This window comes from Rhamphochromis sp. 'chilingali', assembly GCF_963969265.1.
Source record: "Rhamphochromis sp. 'chilingali' genome assembly, chromosome: 5".
In the NCBI taxonomy this organism is placed as follows: Eukaryota; Metazoa; Chordata; class Actinopteri; order Cichliformes; family Cichlidae; genus Rhamphochromis; species Rhamphochromis sp. 'chilingali'.
The window spans coordinates 17,534,852-17,555,549 of NC_137932.1; the positions used below are offsets into that span (position 1 = coordinate 17,534,852).

The 20,698-nt window shown below is 38.5% G+C and overlaps 2 protein-coding genes across 2 annotated transcripts in view; one reads left to right on the forward strand and one right to left on the reverse strand.

Moving 5' to 3' along the window:
• aven (apoptosis, caspase activation inhibitor) overlaps positions 1–13,010 on the forward strand; it is a 44,642-nt gene extending 31,632 nt beyond the window's left edge. The window contains exons 3-6 of the mRNA XM_080882258.1: positions 9,596–9,666; positions 9,933–10,028; positions 10,454–10,763; positions 12,112–13,010. Of these exons, the coding sequence (XP_080738384.1) occupies positions 9,596–9,666; positions 9,933–10,028; positions 10,454–10,763; positions 12,112–12,269 (635 nt within the window). The 3' untranslated portion in view covers positions 12,270–13,010. The remainder of the gene's footprint in view (positions 1–9,595; positions 9,667–9,932; positions 10,029–10,453; positions 10,764–12,111) is intronic.
• A 188-nt stretch (positions 13,011–13,198) lies between these two features.
• The window catches only part of ryr3 (ryanodine receptor 3), a gene marked incomplete at its 5' end in the record, with an annotated part of 113,328 nt that continues 105,828 nt past the window's right edge, over positions 13,199–20,698 (reverse strand). Inside the window, 9 exon segments of the mRNA XM_080882259.1 lie at positions 13,199–13,757; positions 16,120–16,171; positions 16,247–16,347; positions 17,265–17,329; positions 17,432–17,588; positions 18,141–18,275; positions 19,415–19,561; positions 19,648–19,708; positions 20,027–20,154. Coding sequence (XP_080738385.1) covers positions 13,662–13,757; positions 16,120–16,171; positions 16,247–16,347; positions 17,265–17,329; positions 17,432–17,588; positions 18,141–18,275; positions 19,415–19,561; positions 19,648–19,708; positions 20,027–20,154 — 942 coding nt within the window. The 3' untranslated portion in view covers positions 13,199–13,661.

Consider the following 20,698-nt stretch of genomic DNA (forward strand, 5'->3'; position numbering starts at 1 on the left):
TGCGTGTGTAAAAGCAGCAGGATATATATTTGACTACGATGACCTGGATGACTGAGAACCTGTCATGTCTGAGTGTGGGCAGGCAGGAAGGGAGGACCCAAAATGCAGGACTCACTGAGGCGGAAGTAATTCAAAACACACAGCTTTATTGCTGGTAAGAAGCAGAACAGAAAAACACTAACTAAACTGGAAGAACGGAATAAGTAGGCAGGAAGGCTGGCTGGCAAACGGAGCACACAGAGGAAGCGAGGGTGAACAGACGTTAACGATGCGACACCGAGTAGGGGAAGACACAGACACTAAATACAAGAGGTGAACGGAGCAAAGAGGAAACAGCTGGGAGACACGGCTGACGTTGATTACACTGACGAGACAGGGAGAGCACAAAGCTGAACGCACTGACAAAGGACACAGACCTACAAAATAGAACAGGAAGCACACGCCAGACAGAGACAGACTCGTAAACAGGCATAATGACGTCATGGACAAACAGAGGGACATATGGGCAGAGAAGACTAAGCACAGGCAACCTAAACCAAACATAAGGGCAAGATAACAAACCTAAACCAGAAATAATCATCATCGTCATCAACATCATCATCAGATAACTAAAGAATCAGAATATAATTGTAATCAAAACAGTATCACCAGAGAATAACTAATCCATGATGCAAAATTAAACCAAAACATAAGAAACTCAAAATGCTGGGTCGACCCGACCCAGGACCGTGACAGAACCTTCACAGACAGATATATATTTTAGTTCTGCTGAGCCAAATAAGACAGGTCAGGGTGAAGAAGTGACAGCCAAAGAAAAGCTTACCACAAAACGGAGAAGTTATGATAAATCAGACTATAAGGCAAAAAGAAAGTGCAGCTTTATGGTTTCATGGACAAAAGAATTTCTGTGGCTGCAATATGACGAGCTAAATAACCAGGGCTGCACATAAGTGGTCCGCAGGTGCGCATTCGCTGTCAAAATAAAAAACACGCACAAGGGTTAGGGTTAAATTTAAAAACTGTACTTTTGAGTTAAAATATATATTTATAATTTTAATAAATGACAAATTAAGAAGGCATGAACATTTTTTTTGTATCGAAAAAATATCGAACCGTGACACCAAAGTATCGAACCGAACCGTGAATTTTGTGTATCGTTGCACCCCTAATATATATATATATATATATATATATATATATATATATATATATATATATATATATATATATAAATATAAAAAAATACAGCACTTACTGTTACCTAATAATACCTAATAACGTCCATGAAAGAAAGTGATGGGATAATTAAACTAGATTCACATCAAATGCTAAATGTGATTGATGAGTTTTGCAGAGAAGTGCTCGAGCTTGAGCCTCTTACCTCCAAACAAGCCAAAGAAAATACATTCCTAATGAGAACGAAGCCTCGAGTGGATTGGAGCTCTTCTGATATGACTTTGACATAAACACAGCCTCGCACAATAACCATTAAAAGTTAAGAGTAAATAGCTTCGGCCCTCTTTATTGTCTCGCCTGGTTTGCTCGGGATTTTAATTGCAATTAGCGCAGACAGTGATTTATCGACGCGTAGTTGGGTTTCAGCGCCATGTCATGTTGGGCTAATTGGTTTGGTTAAAAAGGCGTGACAGGGAGCATGCTGGAGGTGCTGGGGCTCTCAGAAAGACAATCAGCTTCACACATCGCAAATTGGAGTTTCTCTAAACGGTATTTCCTGCACATTTTCTGTAATCTGTGCATCTCATTTTTCACCCTTTTAGATGTCATTTTTTCCTCTTCCTTCAGCCCTCTTCTCTTATTTCTTTACTTAGATTTCCCATTCTGTCTGTCTCCCTTAGCACTGTCAAAGACATATCACATGGGATTTGTCACTGTTATAATAATAACAACACTCAGTTGCTCTTAAGTTTTTTATGAGTTGCCTTGCTTTATCTCCTCTCTTATCAAGTGAGGATCTGCCACGACAGCCAGTTTAAAAGAGAAGTAATCATTCACTGATCACACTACATTACTCTCGTAGCAAATGGAGGCAGAAGGGCGAGCAGGGAATGTGTGTATTCCTCTTCCAGTCACATAAAATGTCAACATTTCACTGCAAGTGTTAGTGGAGACTGAACAGTGGTATTGCATCTCCTTACATATCCCTCCTGTTTCTGTTCAGCCAGTCACTGCTCCAGCAAAGAAGAGTAATCAAGGTTAAGGTGGGACCGCAGTTTTATACAGTGAGCCGATTTTGGTTGGTGAAGAGGACTATATACATAAGGTGTGGTCCTGTTAACAAGGGTGTGAGTGTTTTGCGTGTCATCTGGTAGGATACCTTGGCTTGCTTAGGCAGATGAGGTAACATCTGGAGGGCCCCACAGAAATCAATACAAGCCAGGACATTTGTGGGCTGTCAACGGGTAGAAGGGATACTGATTATCCCTTAATGCTAGACCACGTTTTAGAATCAGAATCAGAATGGGTTTTATTGCCAAATGTTGAGCAGGTTTACAACATTAGGAAATTGCTGCGGTGCTTAGTGCAAATATACTGTCATATAACGCTTAAATAGACATGAAAATAAAAATAAGAATAAGAATTAAAAGTGCTAAGTAGATAGATATATACATGAGTGCAGGTGGTGAACAGTGCCAAACATGGAATGATGCAGTGAACACAGCGTAGGGTCATGTGTTAGTGGTGGGAACAGTCATACGGTTATTGTTCATGTGTTCAACAGCAGACGGGAAGAAACTGTTCTTGTGGCGAGAGGTTCTGGTGCGAATGGACCGGAGCCTCCTGCCTGAGGGGAGCAGGTCAAACAGACTGTGTCCAGGGTGAGAAGGGTCAGCTGAGATCCGAGCGGCACGCACCAGTGTCCTGGAGGTGTACAGGTCCTGCAGAGATGGGAATCTGCAGCCAATCACCTTCTCAGCAGAGCGCACAACACGCTGCAGTCTCTGTTTGTCCCTGATAGTGGCTCCAGCGTACCACACGGTGATGGAGGAGGTGAGGATGGACTCGATGATTGCAGTGTAGAATTGCATCATCGTCCGTGTTGGCAGGTTGAATTTCTTCAGCTGCCTCAGGAAGTACATCCTATGCCTAGTTTGATGATTGTCTGTATCTGTGATATTAGTAGCAAGTACTTGGTAACCAGCTACAGAGGATCTGTACAGGTTTCGGCATGAAAATATCTTTCAAGTTAGTTCCTTTCGCACTTCTTCTTGTGGTACCCAATCTTGGATCACATTAAAAATGTGAATAATATGCATCACAAAACCAACCACAGTAACCTTGAACATAAAAAAAAACATGTTAAGAGTTCAGTTCCAGTTTAACGGGGATCATGGAAATGCCTTCAAATAGTTTGTTTTGCTTAGGCTGTGTGTATCAAGAATACACTTAATATAAAATCATATAAAAGAGAATAAAGAAACAGATTGGAGAAGCTACAAACTAAATGAATAAAGAAATACATTTCAAAGTCCTAAAACACCACTCTCTGATGTGACTTTTAGGTTAGAAAAGCTGCAGTCTTGTTACAGTTTATACAAATTTCTTCAATTCCTCATTGTGCTTATAACCAGGTGACAGAGAACCAGCGTAGCCTGTCTTTATCATGACTTTACCAAAGCTCGACTGTCACACTGAGCACATCTCAGGAGATGGGTGAAGATGAATAGCGGCGAGGTGAAAGCAGAGTGGCGTTGAGTAGAGCAGGAAAAGAGCAGAGTGGAACAGAAAGGCAGGAGCTAAGCCAACGACAGCGAACAACACATCCCAGATATAAAAGATGAGAGTGGGCCATAGATAGCTCAGCAAAGCTGCGGTTGCGAGCAGAAAACCTCATTTGTTAAAATGGGGTTCAGCCAGCAAGATGTCAAGAGACAGGATACCACATTATACAAAAAGTTACACAATGCCAGTTAAGCCACTTAGCACACGGCATGAGTGAAGCAGTGTTTATTCTCTGAGAATAACTCACCGAGGTTTACTGGCCAGACTTACACACTTAGACAATCATTTGAACTTTGAATTGATCTTTTATCATTTGTGTATAGTGAGGGTATATGTGCTGGCATGGGTTAGGTTCATGGCATTTAACAGAATTTCCACACAGTATGATGAAAAGGTTCCAAAGTTAAATTTATCTTTCACCGATTAAATATAACACAGTAAAACATATCTGGAAAAACAAAACATTGAAGCTGACTAAAAATGTCCTGCAGCTCATTTAATATTTACTCTTGGTTCCCAACAATCACATGGCTATACTTAAATTATTATTATTATTATTTTTTAATGTAACCGTAGACCTCCAAATCACGTAAGTGATCACACGTACCGGTAAGTCCTACCACAGTTCAACAGAAGTATTAACAGTTTTCATACCGTAATAATAGTAGTTATCAATTTTTTGAAAGAATAACTGTAAATACATAAATAAATAAAAGTGTTACACAATCAAAAATAACAATCACATTTATATAAATTTACTGGGTTTGCTTTAGAGGACGGACAATTACCACACCTCTACTTTCATAAATGAATCTACTTTACAGATTAGAAGAAAGCAGAAATCTGATAGAAAAGTGTTACATTAAAGCTAATTCATTTTGCCTAAATTAAGTTTTTAAAATCCTTAATGCTGTAAGTAAAAAAAACAAAAAAAAAAAAAAAAACCTCACATGGGCATTTATAAAACATAACAAACGAAAAGTAGCTAATGCTAAATCAAGCCAGAGCTCAGAGCTAGCGACCAACCGGTAGCCTCGGTATCAGCAAACAAAACTATTATGAGGAAAATCATTTATTTATTTAGAGTGTAAAAAGAAAAAAAAAAGGTAGACATATAAACATACTGGTAAATGATCTAACTTATTGCAATTTGGGGGAAAGTAAAGTTTAATAATATATTTTAATATGAAAATAACATTTTAAATTTAGGAAAAAGTTTATTTTTGTTTGTATATGCTGTCAGTTACAGGCAGGGGAAAAAAGGAAACTGGCCTACAAAATTGTAATCAGTGCATCTCTGTAAGTAGCTTTTAGAGTGAACAGCAACATATAGGTTTGGTATATTACTTTAGTTGTTTAATCTGAAAAGAAAATTAAATTTTAAAAAAAGCTTCATGAAGTTTGGTTGATCAGAAATACTTTCTCCGTCTGGAACCTGAAAGGTCCTTTTCCTCTCTGAAAACGTCAAAACTCAAACCGTTTACAGCACTGAGTTTGAGAAACAGTTAATTAAATGCATTTTTTACTATTGATTATTTGAACTTAGTTAAGCCTTTAAAGCATGTTTTCAAGCAAAACTGACTAAATGTTTCCTATTTGTGGATTTTCACTTCTGAAAATACTAAAAAGGCAAAATAATTAATTGACTAATCAATAATTAAGCTCACTGTGGCAGCTTTAGTACAGCTAAACATTTTCAAATGAAGCCCAGATATTATTGTTATATGTGAACTAAATCATAGTACCAGTATTTAGTAAAATACCAGCCATGTTTTTCACACTGCTGGGTGACACATCTGAGGTGGCACATTCCCTGTAGATGTTAGAATCGACTCTGAAAACAGCATCAGGGTACTGAAGTTGAGCAGAAAGGAAAAGTCTGCCTTTTTCATTCTCTTCGTTGTCTCGCTTATATGTCCTCCTCCTCTCTTTTTGTGTCTTATGGAGGTTTGACAGAAGTTTCTCTCATCCCTGCTGGCAGCAGTTGCCATGGTTGTATCAGTGCCTCTGAATTACATGCAATGATATTTCCATGGACACAGATCAGGAGGACACTGGGCTTTGAGATGTAGGAGGGAGGCAGCTTACCAATGTCAGCAGATCTCTGTGTTGGACTGAAGGAGACTGAGTGAACGGGATGTTAAACAGAGAGGAGTAGGAAACAGAAAAGGAGGGAGAGTGCTAACCAGGGACAGTTTTATGTTTTAGTACAAATTTAGCTTTTCAGTTCACCTAAGTTTAGTTTATGCAACAGCCACCTGAAGGTATGGTGGGGTCTCCACAATAATATAGAGAAACCCAATGAGCTGCACTTGGCAAAAGTGGAAAGGTAGAGCTCCCTTTTAACAGGTAGAAACCTTCAGCAGATCAGAGCTCAGGGAGCAGCAGCCATTTCTATGGTGCATTTAGCAGAATATCATCACAGCTGAGCACATGGTGGGGATGGATATTTCCAACTAAGATTACAAGCTTATATGTATATATATCACACACACACACACACACACACACACACACACACACACACACACACACACACACACACACACACACACTTAAATGATACTGGCTCCTTAAATTTTACTGGCATCAGCCCTAAAAACCATGATGAAAAAATGATAGGAAAAAATTAGGAAAAAATTAAATAATTGGAAATAAAAACAGCAGAAGAACACTTCTAGTTAAAAATAATCCACACATATGTCTGAAATGTAGCTCATAAAGGATTTATTTATGCAATTTGGTACATTCTAACATCAGAGATACCATTGCCTCATGGTGGCCTTGCTGGTGAATAACTGATTAAATATAAATTGCTATAATTCCTTAGCAGTTAAAACATTTTTTTAAATCTCATAAATTAAAGCTGATTACTTAATACCAGATCAGTTGTGGTGGCACAGAGACTCAAAGGTAGAAGACACATAAAACAAAGTTCTTCAATGGCATGGCGACATAGCTTTATTTTAAAGGGTCAGTAGACCTGTGTAGTTAGGTGAAGAGTACTTTAAAAAAAAATATAAATGATGTAATTAATAGGTAGTTTAGCAAAGCTAGTTTGAGTTTCAGCTCACAGCTTGGTGATTCAATTCTGGCAGCTGTTTCTTGATCTTATCACTGAGCAATGGTTCCCTCTGATTTAGCAGAATATTTTTAGCAAATGATCATTGATCTGTTTAAGATGCCAGCAGCGATGTGGTTCGATTTCTCGTCTACCAAATCCCGGTCTTATTTTCTCACAGTTTCCCAGTGAAGGGGAAAATCTTTGTCTCAACATAAAGGTACTCTCAAACGGCCGTCACATAAAGCTGACATTCCCATTCCTTTCTTTTAATCCATCTCCGTCACTGTCATTGTAACCTCGGTAATGCTCCTTTTCATAACTCATCTTTATTCACCCTGTTTGACAGCAGGGACTCAGCCTGAAGATAAAAAGCCCTCCTGCATTTTCTCCTTCTTGACCTCCTTTTGCTTCTTGAACGACAAATCACTGACAACTGCAGATGGTGCTAATGGTCACACCTGAAGGCAGAGTGTCCATAATACAATATGCAGAGGGCAGAATAACAAAGTGCGAAGCTGCATCTGACTGCAGCTCTTCTGTCAGATCTCCCACTGACTGTCCATCTGTGTGTGGCAGACTGACCACAGTCTGTGTACTTGAGGCCAGTATCACCTGATTCATTTTCAATATCATACTTTTGTGGTCAACTGATGATTATTGATGATATGTATATAATTTTTTAAATTTTTTTAGAAGTTGCTGAAAACTTCCTGGATCCCAGGGTTGCTTGATTTATCTGTCAATGATTTCAAATGATTTACAAAATTAAGATTTACTATTTCATAACTACACAGAAAAAATATTGTAAAGAAAAGGTCCAACTACAAGCACCACAGTGGCCATAATGCAAGACAGACCCCACTCTTAAGAGCTGTTCTCAAATGCTTTTTACTTCTTAATTAGACATAGGTGTAAAAAACAAAGCAAAATACAAATAATTTATATCCTTAGTTTTTCTACAAGGCTGCATGGCAACTGCTTTCAAAAAGGTCTGTTTTTATTGTAATACCTATACTGATTTCTTAAATCTTGTCTCCAGTGACGGAGCCCAGTGCCCATAAAATGATACTTATGCACAAAAAACTAAACTAAAACTAAACATTTTCAAAGAATAAAAACTAAACTAAAAGAAGCAAACGTACTTACTGCAACTTACTGAAATTGAAATTTCAAAATAAAGAAATAAAAATAGAAATAAATAAGAAAATACAAAACCTTAATCATTATTTAACAGATGGAAAATATGGGTAATTGCTAATAATTAAACAGCTAATGTTAAGGGTGTACAACATTTATGATTGTTTAATACTGAAATACTTTTGTTGTTGAAATAGAGCTTTAATGACCTCAGAAATATTTTTATTTTTATTTTATGAAGCCCTGGGTTTCAGGCTTTAAGATGTTTTGCCAAGCTTGTTGTGCTGCTGTTCATGTGTTCAGCTGCTAGTGGTGGGAGGGGCTTGAAGCATGCCTGTGTGCAGGGGTGCTCTGTTTTTGTAGCTGTAACATGTTAGTTAGCAACAAGTTGCTGCCAGGTTAACTGCTTCCTTTTCCTCCTTTTACTGTTTATGCTAAGTTGGCTGATTGTATCCTGGTTGCAATGCTTTTAAATGGACATTTACAGGTAAAAAACAGTTGCGTACACAGGAGCCTGCCAGTTGTGCTACTTTTGCATGAAACCTTTTTTTGCTAGCAACCAAGCATATTTTAATCTGTCATCCAGTTCATTTTTTTAGCCAGTATGTAAACTTAAAAGGGTAAAAAGACAAAAAATATAAAGTGTTCTGTTATACCACACTCCCCTCAGCATTCATCCTGTCCCTAATATCTTCTCTGAATAATAATGTGTATAATAAATCAGACAGAACTCTCTCCAAGACCTCTCTCTATCATTTTTAACACTAAAATCTCTAGCAGGTGTCTAACCTTGAATTTTCCTTTAAGTGGAATAAAGTTAAAACAAAAACTCCAGAGGGTATAAAGAAGTCTAGTTTAACTTTATTTTTTGATGGTTTTAGCACTTTTTTTTCATTGATTAATTGATGTGTCCTAGTTCTGCTAAGTGTTGCGTTATCTCAGATGAGCTGTTCCTTTTAGGTTATCCCCACATTCTTTACTTCACAAAGGAAGGATGAAAATGTTGTGGGATTTAAGAATATTTAGATTTCAGTTAGAATAAAGAAAGACTTCCATTTTGTAGTGTAAAAATTTCTACAAGCGACCTGTTTTTCCAGCAAAATGACATCCTCCTAGAACATTGTGGAAATAACCACATGCAAAAATGAGGAGCTGTAAGAGTGGTGCTTCACATCTGACATGTGGCCTTGTTGTTCTGGATGCTGTTTTTTGACTCAGGTGCTCCTCGCGCGCTGTGCTACACTCAAACAACAAGTTTCATCTTGACGGTTTTCTCATTTGTTCATCTGTCTGCTGAGTGTGTGGCACCGCTGCTGTGCGCTTATTAATAATACATCCTCAGTGTCTTTGTAGTGACAAGAGCCCTCAGACCGGTAATGCTGCGAAAGCAGACTAGCTCTGCTGTAACGCTCAAACTGATCAAGAGTTTACACAAAGCTTTTGCCTTCCAGAGAAAAACATCGTAGACATTGTGGACATGAAGGCCACTCTGTTGGTTTGTACAAGCTCTGCAGAGGCAGGAGCTGTGTTTGTGTGAAAAAAATACTAAAGTGAATGTGTCTGTGAGTTTTAGCTTTAACAGATAGTTTGGGGATTACACTGCTGCGGTCATAACGCCAAAACGTTTTGTTTCTGTGCATCGTTTTCTCACAGGGGATTCGTTCACGCATTTCCGGTTTGCAGAAGAAAAAGAATGGGAGATGGACCAGCTTGATATCAGTCAGGTAAAATTATATCACCACCGCTCCTTTTTAAAATTGATTTATGGAGTTTTAAGTCTTTAAAATACACAGCAGTTACAGTTATAAAGAATATTCCGATTAAGATATCAGATTCATACTGTTGTTGTAGTACAGTGTTCATGTGCTTAATGTTGGACAAAAGTTCATCCATTTATTATGAAGACTTTGAATCTGATAGTGCTCTCACTCACCTAAACTCTGTAGATACAAACATTTGTTTGCAGTCTGTGTTCTCATTTGTTCTCCAGATGGCAGGGATTGTTTTGGACCTCCCAGCTCTTACCCAGATTCTTCAAGAAGTGCCTTTGCATCAGAAACTCGACCTGGAGCCCGAGCTGATTCAGGCAAGTGTTAGCTGATGCCCAGCACACTGTGGTTGGGTGTTGTTCGGGAGGTAAACTTTAACCACAAATATGTTTATATGGAGGAATTAGGTTTTCTGTTTTCTGTGAACAAAAGATTTTATTTGCAAATCATTGCATTCATGTATTACATTTTACACAGCATCCCAACTTTTTGGGATTTAGGGTTGCAAGATATGGCATGGAGGCATGTCAGGTTAAATTAAGTATATATAAAAATAAAACAATAGACTGACCTTTTTGTATTTATTGATACATGTCTGGTTATTTTCACCCAGTAGATTAATACACTGTGTTGATTACCTTCTGAGAAAAAAGAAAATATGGCTTCTGTATCTTTGTGTTTTTCTCAGAGACATGCATGACAAGAGCTGTTTTGTTTTTTTTTACTTTACCTGATGTTTCAGGTCTCAGCACCAGTAGAGCTGCCCAGTATGACTCTAGCACCTAAACAGGAAGTGCCAAAAATGTCCAAATTCACACCTCCATCCACAGCTTCAAAAAGCCTCAGCATCAGCCAGAAAGTCCCCGTGGATGCAAACCCAGTGGGGGGCTCAGGCTCACAGCTTTCTTCCTCAGCTGCTGCTACTGAGACTCTGGTGGATGATGCTGATGAAGAGCTGGACAACCTGCTCAACTTACAGAAACCAGTGTCAGGTGATGTAGGAAACGAGCCTGTCAGCGGTGCAGAAATGGAGAGCGCTGTTAAAGAGAAGGGCAAGTATATTTAATGATAGTCTGTCCCTGCACGTTGAGCGATGTGTGATAGCCTGGGGGAAATGTAGAAGATTAATGTCGCTCTCGTCTTGTCTGTGTGGAGAATAGTAAGCTTCAGTTAGCTTAGTGTAAAGAAAGAAATTCATTAATAATATTATACTGTATATTTACTTTGTCATGCACAACATATATCTTTTTGACAGTTGTGTGAGATCATAATCTTTTAACTGGAAAGAGTAAACAAAACATGGCATGCTAGCAGTTTAACCTTAAAAGTGGCCATTGTGAAACTTTGGGACCTAAAGATTCGATAGCTATAGATCTTAATAGAGTTATTATTATTTTTTATTATTTTGGATTGACTAGTTTTTGTTTTTGTTTTTTTTTTAATTCAGTTTAGTTTCAGCTAATTTGCAGAGTGGATTTTTTTGTTTTTTTTATTGTTGAAATTGTTTGGTTTTAGTTTAGATTATTGGGCTCATTTTAGCGTTTTTAGTTATTATTGTAGGACGGTCATGTGTTGTAGGCAACATTTGGAAAAATCAGTACAGGTATTACAAGAAAAACTGCTTTTTGAAAGCATTTGACTCACCGACATCCAGAGTCTCAATAAACAGCCATCAATGGCTCATTAGGCAAGATGTAATAAAATTGTACCCAACTAAAAAAAAATACTAACACTAAGGATCTTTCCTACATATTTTTATTTTAATTAGTTTTTTAATTAGGCAACGTGGACCTAAGCATGTAAATACATTTATTTATTTTTTTAAGTATTTATTTTTAACAAAAAACAAAACAAAAAAACCTACAATTTTAGGATTTTTTTTTCCCCCCCCACACACGTGGTGTTAGATTAACTACTAGAGAGATAAGATAAGCTACCAAGGATGTTAACTTCCACCTTTTGTGCTGACAAGTTACTTTGGGCAATGTTTAAAGCCTAATGTTAACGCAAAAAAAAATTGAAGACTAAGCAGGTTGTTCTTTACATATTGAAAAATATCCAGCTATTTGCAGTAATAGCTGGATATTTATTAAGCAGCAAATTAAGACATTTTCTTGAAAGCAAATTTTTCAGTTGCACTGAACACTTACCGGCTCATAACTCTGAAACAGAGATTCATACCACAGAAGTATTAATTTTTTTAACACTTAGTATTTTAAATATAATAATGTTACTGAGTTTTAGAGACGCTGGATGGTTGTTGATTTTATGCTTTGCATGATTGCAATATTCACATGTGGTGTAATCAAAGCACAGATAATAAAGTTAAAATTACTTAGCAGAAGGCAAGTTTAGAGGAAAGACTAAAAATATGTCTCCCATCATGTTATTAACCTGCAGAATGTGAGGAAGTGAAAGACGTGACAGCAAAGCCAATAGAAGAGAAGATGATGGAGGTGATGAAGGACAAAGACATCGCACCTCCACAGTCTGCGCCCAGCAAACAGGAAATGACTGAGGAAGACCTGGAGGACTGGCTCGACAGCATGATCTCCTGACCCTCAGGGAACTTGGTCATGGCAGTTCAATCGCTTCAACTTCCATCCTTTGAAAAATTACGTCCACCTGGAAGTTTATGATGCTAAAGTTTGATGCTTCCTCGTTTCACATGGACCTGCCCCCCGTGCTGTAAGAGAGGCAATATGTTTTGTTTTGGAGGTGTAAAGGTTGGGACAGTACATCTCGAACATTTGTGAGTGTATGTCAAAACGTTCCTGGAGCACACCCTGTTTCAGAGAGAATTCTCTGTTCCCTGTGAAAGTTTTGACTCTGGAGTGTTTTGCTTCAGAGGATTGGTGACAGACGGGTAGTGAAAGAGGTCACAGACGACACGTTTGGTTCACTGCGTCACTTACTTTATTCATTTTCTTCCCCTCATCAAAAAAGAAGTGCAGTTTACCAAAGCTACTACATACATATAAATGGCCAGACAAGAGCGGGTAACCAGTTTGTCGTCAATAAATTCTCAACCCAAGTTTTGCTGTTTAATTGTCCGTTTGTTGTGGGGTTCCTCTACTGTAGAAACAAGTGCAGGTGGGCAGGACACCACAGTTCAGGAACAAAACCAAACTAAGCAACATTTACACAAGGATCATCTAGATATTATACAACAAATATTTCTTTTTCTTTTTTTTCTTTTTTTTTAAATGTAAAAGCCCAAAACTAGCTTTACCTAAATTTGCTTATAGCTAATCCAGAACAGAGCACTGCTTGTGTTAGGAGGGGCAAAAATGATATTTTTTCTCTTTTGCATAGTTTTTTTTTTTTTTCCATAAGGCACATCGGCACTTGATAAACACCTAAAGTGAGAGTTGTCTCTGGTCCTGGAAGAACCATCTTCATGTCATCAGACAGGTTTGAACCAGCTTTGAAAGGCAAATCAGGTCTCACTCTTTGGATGTTAACTAGATCATTACTAGCAGCACACATCCATTCACTTGTGGTTTGGGTAGGAAGTGACCGTAACATCCTGGCGCTAATCTAGAAATTGTGCATATTCCGACATTCAGTTGTCATGCTGTAACCCTTCACAATTATCAGATGTCTACAAACAACAAATTGTGCAGCAGGTTGGGGTTAAGCAAGTGAAAAAAGGCAATGTGAATCAGAATTAAAAGAATTATTTGCATAAAAGAGGCGTAGTGGCAGGAGACTATTTCAGTAACAACGAAGAACACGCAAACCCGAAATGTCCAATCGTCAGTTGTAAATTTTAGAGTCGTTATGTTTTGCGTTTGTGTCAGAATTCAGATTTTTTTTTCCTCTTTACATTTTTTGACACTATGACGGTGTGTGTTCTGGTAACAGGGTGAAGTCAAGTTCAATGTCTTTTTTCCAGGTAGAAGCAAAGTGGAGATTGGGGTTCAGAGCAGCAGACGAGGCGACCCGCTCTAACCCAGCTGGTCCTCATATTGCTTACGGAAGCAGTCTCCAGTGGGGAAGAAGTCCCAGCATCTCTCCTGGTACATCTTCCACACGTATGACTCCTGAAAAGGGAAGGGAATGATTTAAAGGGTCCACGGCTGCACATAGTTTTGGTTATACTCATTCACAGATCTTTTTGTACTGTTCGGTCTTGCTGACCTCTGTCCTCAGAAAACTGTTAGGGCCAGATTTACCTACAATCTGCGTCATCACAAAAACCTCCTTTGGCTTTAAGAAGCTACTGTCGTGCTTTTACTAAAGAGGCGCAGAGTCACCTTTGCAAGTCAAAGATGTGGACACAGGTGTTTCTGTGGCTTGCGTTATTGCATGCATGCATGCCAACGTAGAAAAAAGCACATCTTATTTTGAACTTGATGTGGTTGTGATAGTTGCCGCAAGGACTGTTCATTTATTTGAAATGAGAATGGGAGAGTGGGAGAGACTGGGTGCGTATCTTGCACAGGTGGATGCCTCAGAGCTTGGAGTGCAGTGCCAGAATTTCTCCTGGAACTCTGGGTCCCACATGAAATGGATTAACTAATAATCCCAATAGAAGACACATAGATGCATCTTGTTTTAGAGGGAGTGGAGCAGTTTTCAGTGCTTTAAGCTTGGTCACGTTTCTACATAGAGATCAATATATTATACAGACATCTGTTTGTCTTTTATCAACAGTGTACACTTTTTTTTAGACTCCTATATACTCCTACACACCATATTGAAGTATTAATATATTAAAGTGTGTTAGTTTGTTTGATTAATGTCTAAATGTTACGATATGTAATATTGACTATAGTAATTATCTACAGTGTCACACCGCATGCAGAAAATAAAAGCGATGTGCATTAAGCCACATGAACACATATCTAATTTGCCAATCACACGGCAATGACTCAGCAGACAGGGTCAAGACAATTTCTGCTGCAATATTTCGATACTGGTCAGAATTTAGCATAAACAATGTGAAAGTATCCACCCTGTCTCATATCAGTGGGTCAGCCCGATGTTGATGGCTTAATAGTGTGGGAGATATTTTGTTAACACACTTTGGGCCCCTTAAACCAACTAATTTGAACACCACAGCATGCCAGAGTATTAGTGTTAACCATGTCTGCTCCCCCCAATGTGTCACTGACCACAGTGTACTCGTCTTCTAATGGCTGCTATCTAACAGCACATCATGCCATGTCTCAACATCATTTTGAGCTGATTTCTTGAATGTAACAGTGAGTCTAATGTACTGAAATGACCTCTAATGTTATCAGGTCTCAATCTAATCCGGAACTGAGAATTTGAGATTCATATCACGGGCGTGTAGCTGATGCCATCAAGTCAATATGGAACAAAATCTGTTGGCAAAGGAGGGTCCACCTTGGTACTATCAATGTGTACCTAATAAATAGTCTGTGTTCATTGTTATAACAGCAGATCGGCCGTTACGCAGATTACATTTTTATACAGTAGAACAGGATCATGACGCAGCCCTCCTCTTGATGAATCCTGTGCGCCACCTGAGTCTCAGACCTCAGGACCAAACGCAGGCGGCAGTAATTTCTGGCAGAAGATTTCGCCCTTATATGAAAGACGTTCAGTTTGTCTTATTTATTTATTTCTTTTTTTTAAGAGAGGAACGCGTGTCTGTGTTTATGCAGTACTTTTGTTAGCACATTAGTCACTCGCTCATGCTCCCTCATCAGGTCTGTCTGTTCTTGGCCCATGAATAGACTGACTGCATTCTTGTTTATAAATCGGTGGCTCGTAAGCAGATTAGCCTCAGAACTTTTCCTTCCCATCATTACGTTTTTGCAATTGCACTATCATGGTAATAAGCCTTGCATAGTAAATCTGGCCCTTTGTGTCACAAATTTCAGATGGTCTGACTGCAAACGATAGAACACTTGTTTAGTTGCATTAATACTATGATGATATATGATGTTGTGAAATAGTTTCATCCCATCTGCAGTGACTATATATCCCGTCAGTAGACAGATTAAGGATGTAGCTCAACGGCATGTCAGTGATTACACTGTTTTTGTGACTTATTCACTCCTAGTAGCTGAATGCGGTCCTTTGCAGCTTAAAGGAATAACAACTGCAAGCTTTCTATTTCTTTGCTAAATTTGTATCTTAAGAAAAAGTACACGAACATCAAACAGAAAACCAAGTTGAATCTCAGGTGCACAACAATAACAACTTAATATCAGAAGTCAAAGGAAGCCCACGCATTGCTTCTTTCTCCAGCAAAGCTGTACCTTGTGCAACATTTCAACCCACTTGATATGTTGCATAAGTAAACCTACTGAAGTTAGAGTCTGTTACATTCCAGTTTTTCCTTTTGTTCTTTTGAGATTGGTCACAGACGGCAGATTATGCATATCGTGTTTAAAATGACCAAATACTACAGACTGGTGTTCGCTCACATACCTGACCCGTATGCTCAGTCTCATCCTTGTTAATCAGATACATCAGGAAGAACCTGCAGACAGGAGGCACAAGTGTTAAAGGGGGAAAACTTCAGTCACATTACGTTTGGTCATATTTCTGTACTTACAGGTAGTTGGCTAGGTTGTGTTCTTGTAAGGTGTGAGTTTCAAAGCCATGAGGCGTCCGGTCAAAGTAATCATTCCCAATTCCACAGATGAAACATTTGGTCTGGAAGACAAATGAGTGGGGATTGAAAATTAGTGATGACTGTCATCATCCTATTTGAACCTGCCAAGTAGATTTCTGCTAATCAGTTTTTTCTTGTGAAATATGTTAAAAGAACAATAATTTGAATTATTGAAAGCTAAAATGGAAACAAATGCAAATAGATGCAAAACAAGAAAAAAGTTTGCCATACATTCTGGTCAAGTCACCTTATCAACATTTAAAAACAACAAGTATTGACCAAAGTGTCGTACAACTGAGAGAATAAAACAATTGGAGCAATAAAACATTATATTACAGACAAATAGGAGAAAAATGCCTAAATTAATTATTGCCTGCAGTTATTTGTAATATTTATTCTCAGTTAATTTATCAGCACATTTATTTATTTGTGCCAGTTTTGTTCCTCTGCACAGTGTGGCTCACAGGAATAGACAATTAATTAGACAATTAAGTTAGTCTGTGGCACAAGGGGATAAACTAACTAATGAAGAAAACACTCAAAAACAATTCGAGTTGGATTGACTGACTATAGGATTATTACATCACCAGCAGTGTAGTGACCAGAGACTGTTTAAAGTCAATGATATTTGTCAACTTCACGCAACGATGGGTGAAATAATCACCGGTGATTAAAAGTCAAGTTAAACTTTTCTCTATTTTTAGACAAACAATTGAACCACCAATGAGAACACAGGATTCCGGTCATTAAAGTTATGATGGGGTTGTAAAAGCATTAGAGGACAAACAGGTATCAAAGGTCTGTTTGCAAAAACCATCAGCTAAAGAGCGATGGAGGCAAATAAATTGCTTCCTGTGTTCATGCTCCTTAACTCACATAAAGCAGGAAGGGAATACTGTCACTTACTGAAGCAACAATATAGCTGGCAACAGACAGCTTGGCTAGAGCAGAGTCTTACCTCCATGTCTTCTTTCACCTGCTCCTGTTGGTCTCTCAGCTCACCAAAGGCATCAATGATTAAACCTGAAGAAAGGTGCAATTCTCTGTTAGAGGAGCATGAGAAGAAAACAAAGACCTGTGTGGTTTTTAACTTAAACGCAGATAATGAGAAATAGTTTCACGTACCCTGGATGATGGCCAGCAGGATGACGATGACAAAGAAGAAGAAGGTGATGTCGAACAGGATGCGGTAGAGCTCGTATGGGTCTCCAGCTGGGTCCTCTAACTCATCTCCAATACCTCCTCCAGCTCTCACACCCACGTACATGTGGAACATATAGCACTACAGAGGGGCGGAAACAGGCATTAAAGGAAGCTACACCTCATTCAGTGTTGGCTGGGAAGTATGAAAGTGGAAACTTCTCTTTTTTCATTCTATATTTCAAACTACAAAACATGGCTGAAGACTGAGTGTCACTGGAGATGCAGCTGGAGGTTCTGAGCCATCTATTAGAGTAAGGTTAAAAAAAAGGAGTCATCAAGGTCTACGTTTTACAAAAGATTATGAAAAATCGTTTGTAAGCTGTTACTGTACTTCCAGTATAAAGACTCTATTTAGAGGCTTCATTTGTAGAAACATTAACTAGGAAATAATTTATAAAAGATAAGAAAATGCTGTCCAATAGACACCTTCTACCTCTGGACCCTGAACAAGGCTAAGAGGCAAACATGTTCAAGTCAACCATTCGAACTAAAAGCCCCATGTTTTTTTTCTTTCAGCTCAAAATGTGTCCTTGCTAAGGAATGAAGTCTTTCATTTTCACCACAAAAGAAAGGTATTTTTCAATTTTCAGCCACTTTCACATGAATAGGCACCGGAGGTGGTCAGACATACCGTCATCATATCGTCGCACTTCATGTCGGGCTCGTCTTCATCCTCGCTCTTATTGTAAAACTTCCTGAAGAAGTTGAAGGCCACCACGGTGTAGAGATAGACGACCACAGCCAGCAAACCCACAGTCAGCACGAGCTGAAAGGAGAGGAGACTCATTTTAATTGGATACATTTTATCTGAAATTCTTTTAATCTCAGTGACGATTAGAGGCAACAATAGAGGAGACAGACTCGTCTCAGAGGCACAATTGGGGCCTTCCTTTTTGTTTGACTGTAAATTTTGAGAGTAATTTTTGCAGTTTCTGTCAGACTGTAGAAAAGTGTCAATGCTACTGTGGGTTTTTTTTTTTTTTTCTTCAAATAAAGTTCTGCACTAAAGTACTTTCTTAGCTTTCATCAGTATTCAGACTTTCAAGACCTTCAGAAGTGCAAGACCCAAGGTTTGTGCCATCACACATCATCTTTCCCCGTTGATGCTTTGCATATGTATACCATCTGTTTTATATACTGTCATTCAGTCCAACTGTCGAAACTGTTGAAAAGAAGCAAACTTTAACTCCAGTCTGACATATTTCATAGTGTTAATAGGGTCGTGCCCTGTCTTCCTACATTAGACAAAGATGAAGCCCTAACAAGCCTTGGCAACTAAATGCCTGAGCTGATGAGCCGACAGAATCAGACCATCATGTTCTGCAGAAGGCTTCGTTGAACATCAAGTAAAGAGACAAACAGCAACAATAAAAAACCAAAAAAACCCCAAAACATTATACTGTCATCCATCTCTTTGCTCATTTAGCAGTTAGTTTTTAGGCACCTCCTGACAGCTTTTGGAGTCAGTAGGAATGGCCTATTCCTGAAAAATCTGCATGAATGTTCCAACAACCTCAAAATAAAAGCAAAATCTTGTGTCCTTAACTGTTTTATGTCTTTTTATTTATTTCTCATGACTGTTTATCTAATATTCCATGGAGCAGATTTCTGAGCCATTCCTTGTTTGTATTATTTTCATGATCTGATTATATTTATATTCAGTATGAGTCACGATGCTAGTTCTTTCATCCCTGTTTGGTCTCTGTTATGTATCATAGACTCAGACAAAGATTGTTTGCTGAAACAAATACATTTTATACAGTTTTGAAACTTTTTAAAGATGAGCCAAAAATGCACCAGGAATCATTTCTTTCATTGTTTGAGTTCAAGCGAGTAGAACGCTTGTATTGTGCAATTGTTGCTTTTCCTTGAACTCTGGCTCCCTCTGCTGGTAAAACTACTTGCCTGCTTGCCATTGTGAGTAACAGATGACAGGATGGTGCGAAGGGTCTTGAATCCCATGGCGATGTCCAGCAGATGAGCAGCAAAGAAGAAGTTGTTGAAGTGTCCAAAAATAGACATGGTGGTGTACCAAATGAGATACAGGAAAGACTGGAGGAGGAAAAGGTAAATATTTTTTTATGAGGCTCTTTTTGAACATCACACTGATGGTAGATTTTATGTGGACTTAAACTTACATTGTCAGTCAAGACCACGCCCAGTTTCCAGATGTGGTACTTTGTATCAATGGAGCTCAGCCTGTTGATGACAAAGTGAAAGGCGTTTGTGTTTACATATATATTTAAACTCATCAACAAAAACTGAGTTTGTACTTGGTCAAGTCATGTTAATAGAGATAGATAAGAGTAGGTACAGTTTTGTAGTTTCTGTGGCAGTTCTTGCCAACGACCAGGTGCATCTCTTCAAAATTGTTCATCTCTAGTCAAGGAGAGTCTTAAAAACCCTCCTTGACTGTACTCTATTACAACATTGGAGTCACGTAATGTAATATATAAATGTGTTTACTGCATGCGCATCTCTGAAGGAGGAATAAGAAAACGGGAGGTGTGTTCTCACCAGGATACCAGGGACGCTTCTTTCTCAACAGTTTCCACTGTGGGGTCAAAGTCCAAAGCGCTCTTATCTAGGCCTAAAAGCTCAGCAATGCGTTCTGCTCCATAGAGATCACCATATTTGTTAATAACCTGCACATATAGAGGAGCACAGGAGAGAACAGGTTCATTAGTTAACTTTAACTAGCAATGAAAAAAAAACAAAAACTGAATGGCATGCAACTAACTGTGTAGTATCTAATGTAATGCACAACTGCCACCAGAGGGTGGCGTTAATGTATCTACAAGCTGTTCGCCAACCACCATTAGAGGCTCTTCCTACACCTCCAGCTCCATATTTTATTCTTAAGTTGTTTCGAGGGCAGCTTTGCATGTTTCACAGTTCAAAACTATCTTTATTTATCTTATTTAAAAGTCAACACATACATAGTCATCTGACAGTGGGTGGGATGGGGAACAATCTTAGAATAACAGGCGAATAGCTCCCAACAAATCATGAACTGTATTTTTGCTTAAAGTGGCTTTCTATTACTCCAAGCTGTGGGTAAGAAAGTCTAAAGTGTTTGAGAGTTTGTCTAGTATTTCAGTTTAGAGAAAGTGACACTAGTCACCCTTAAAACACAAGTACCCTCGGGGGATTTTGCAATTTAGAAAAACAAATATGTGTTTTTTCCAT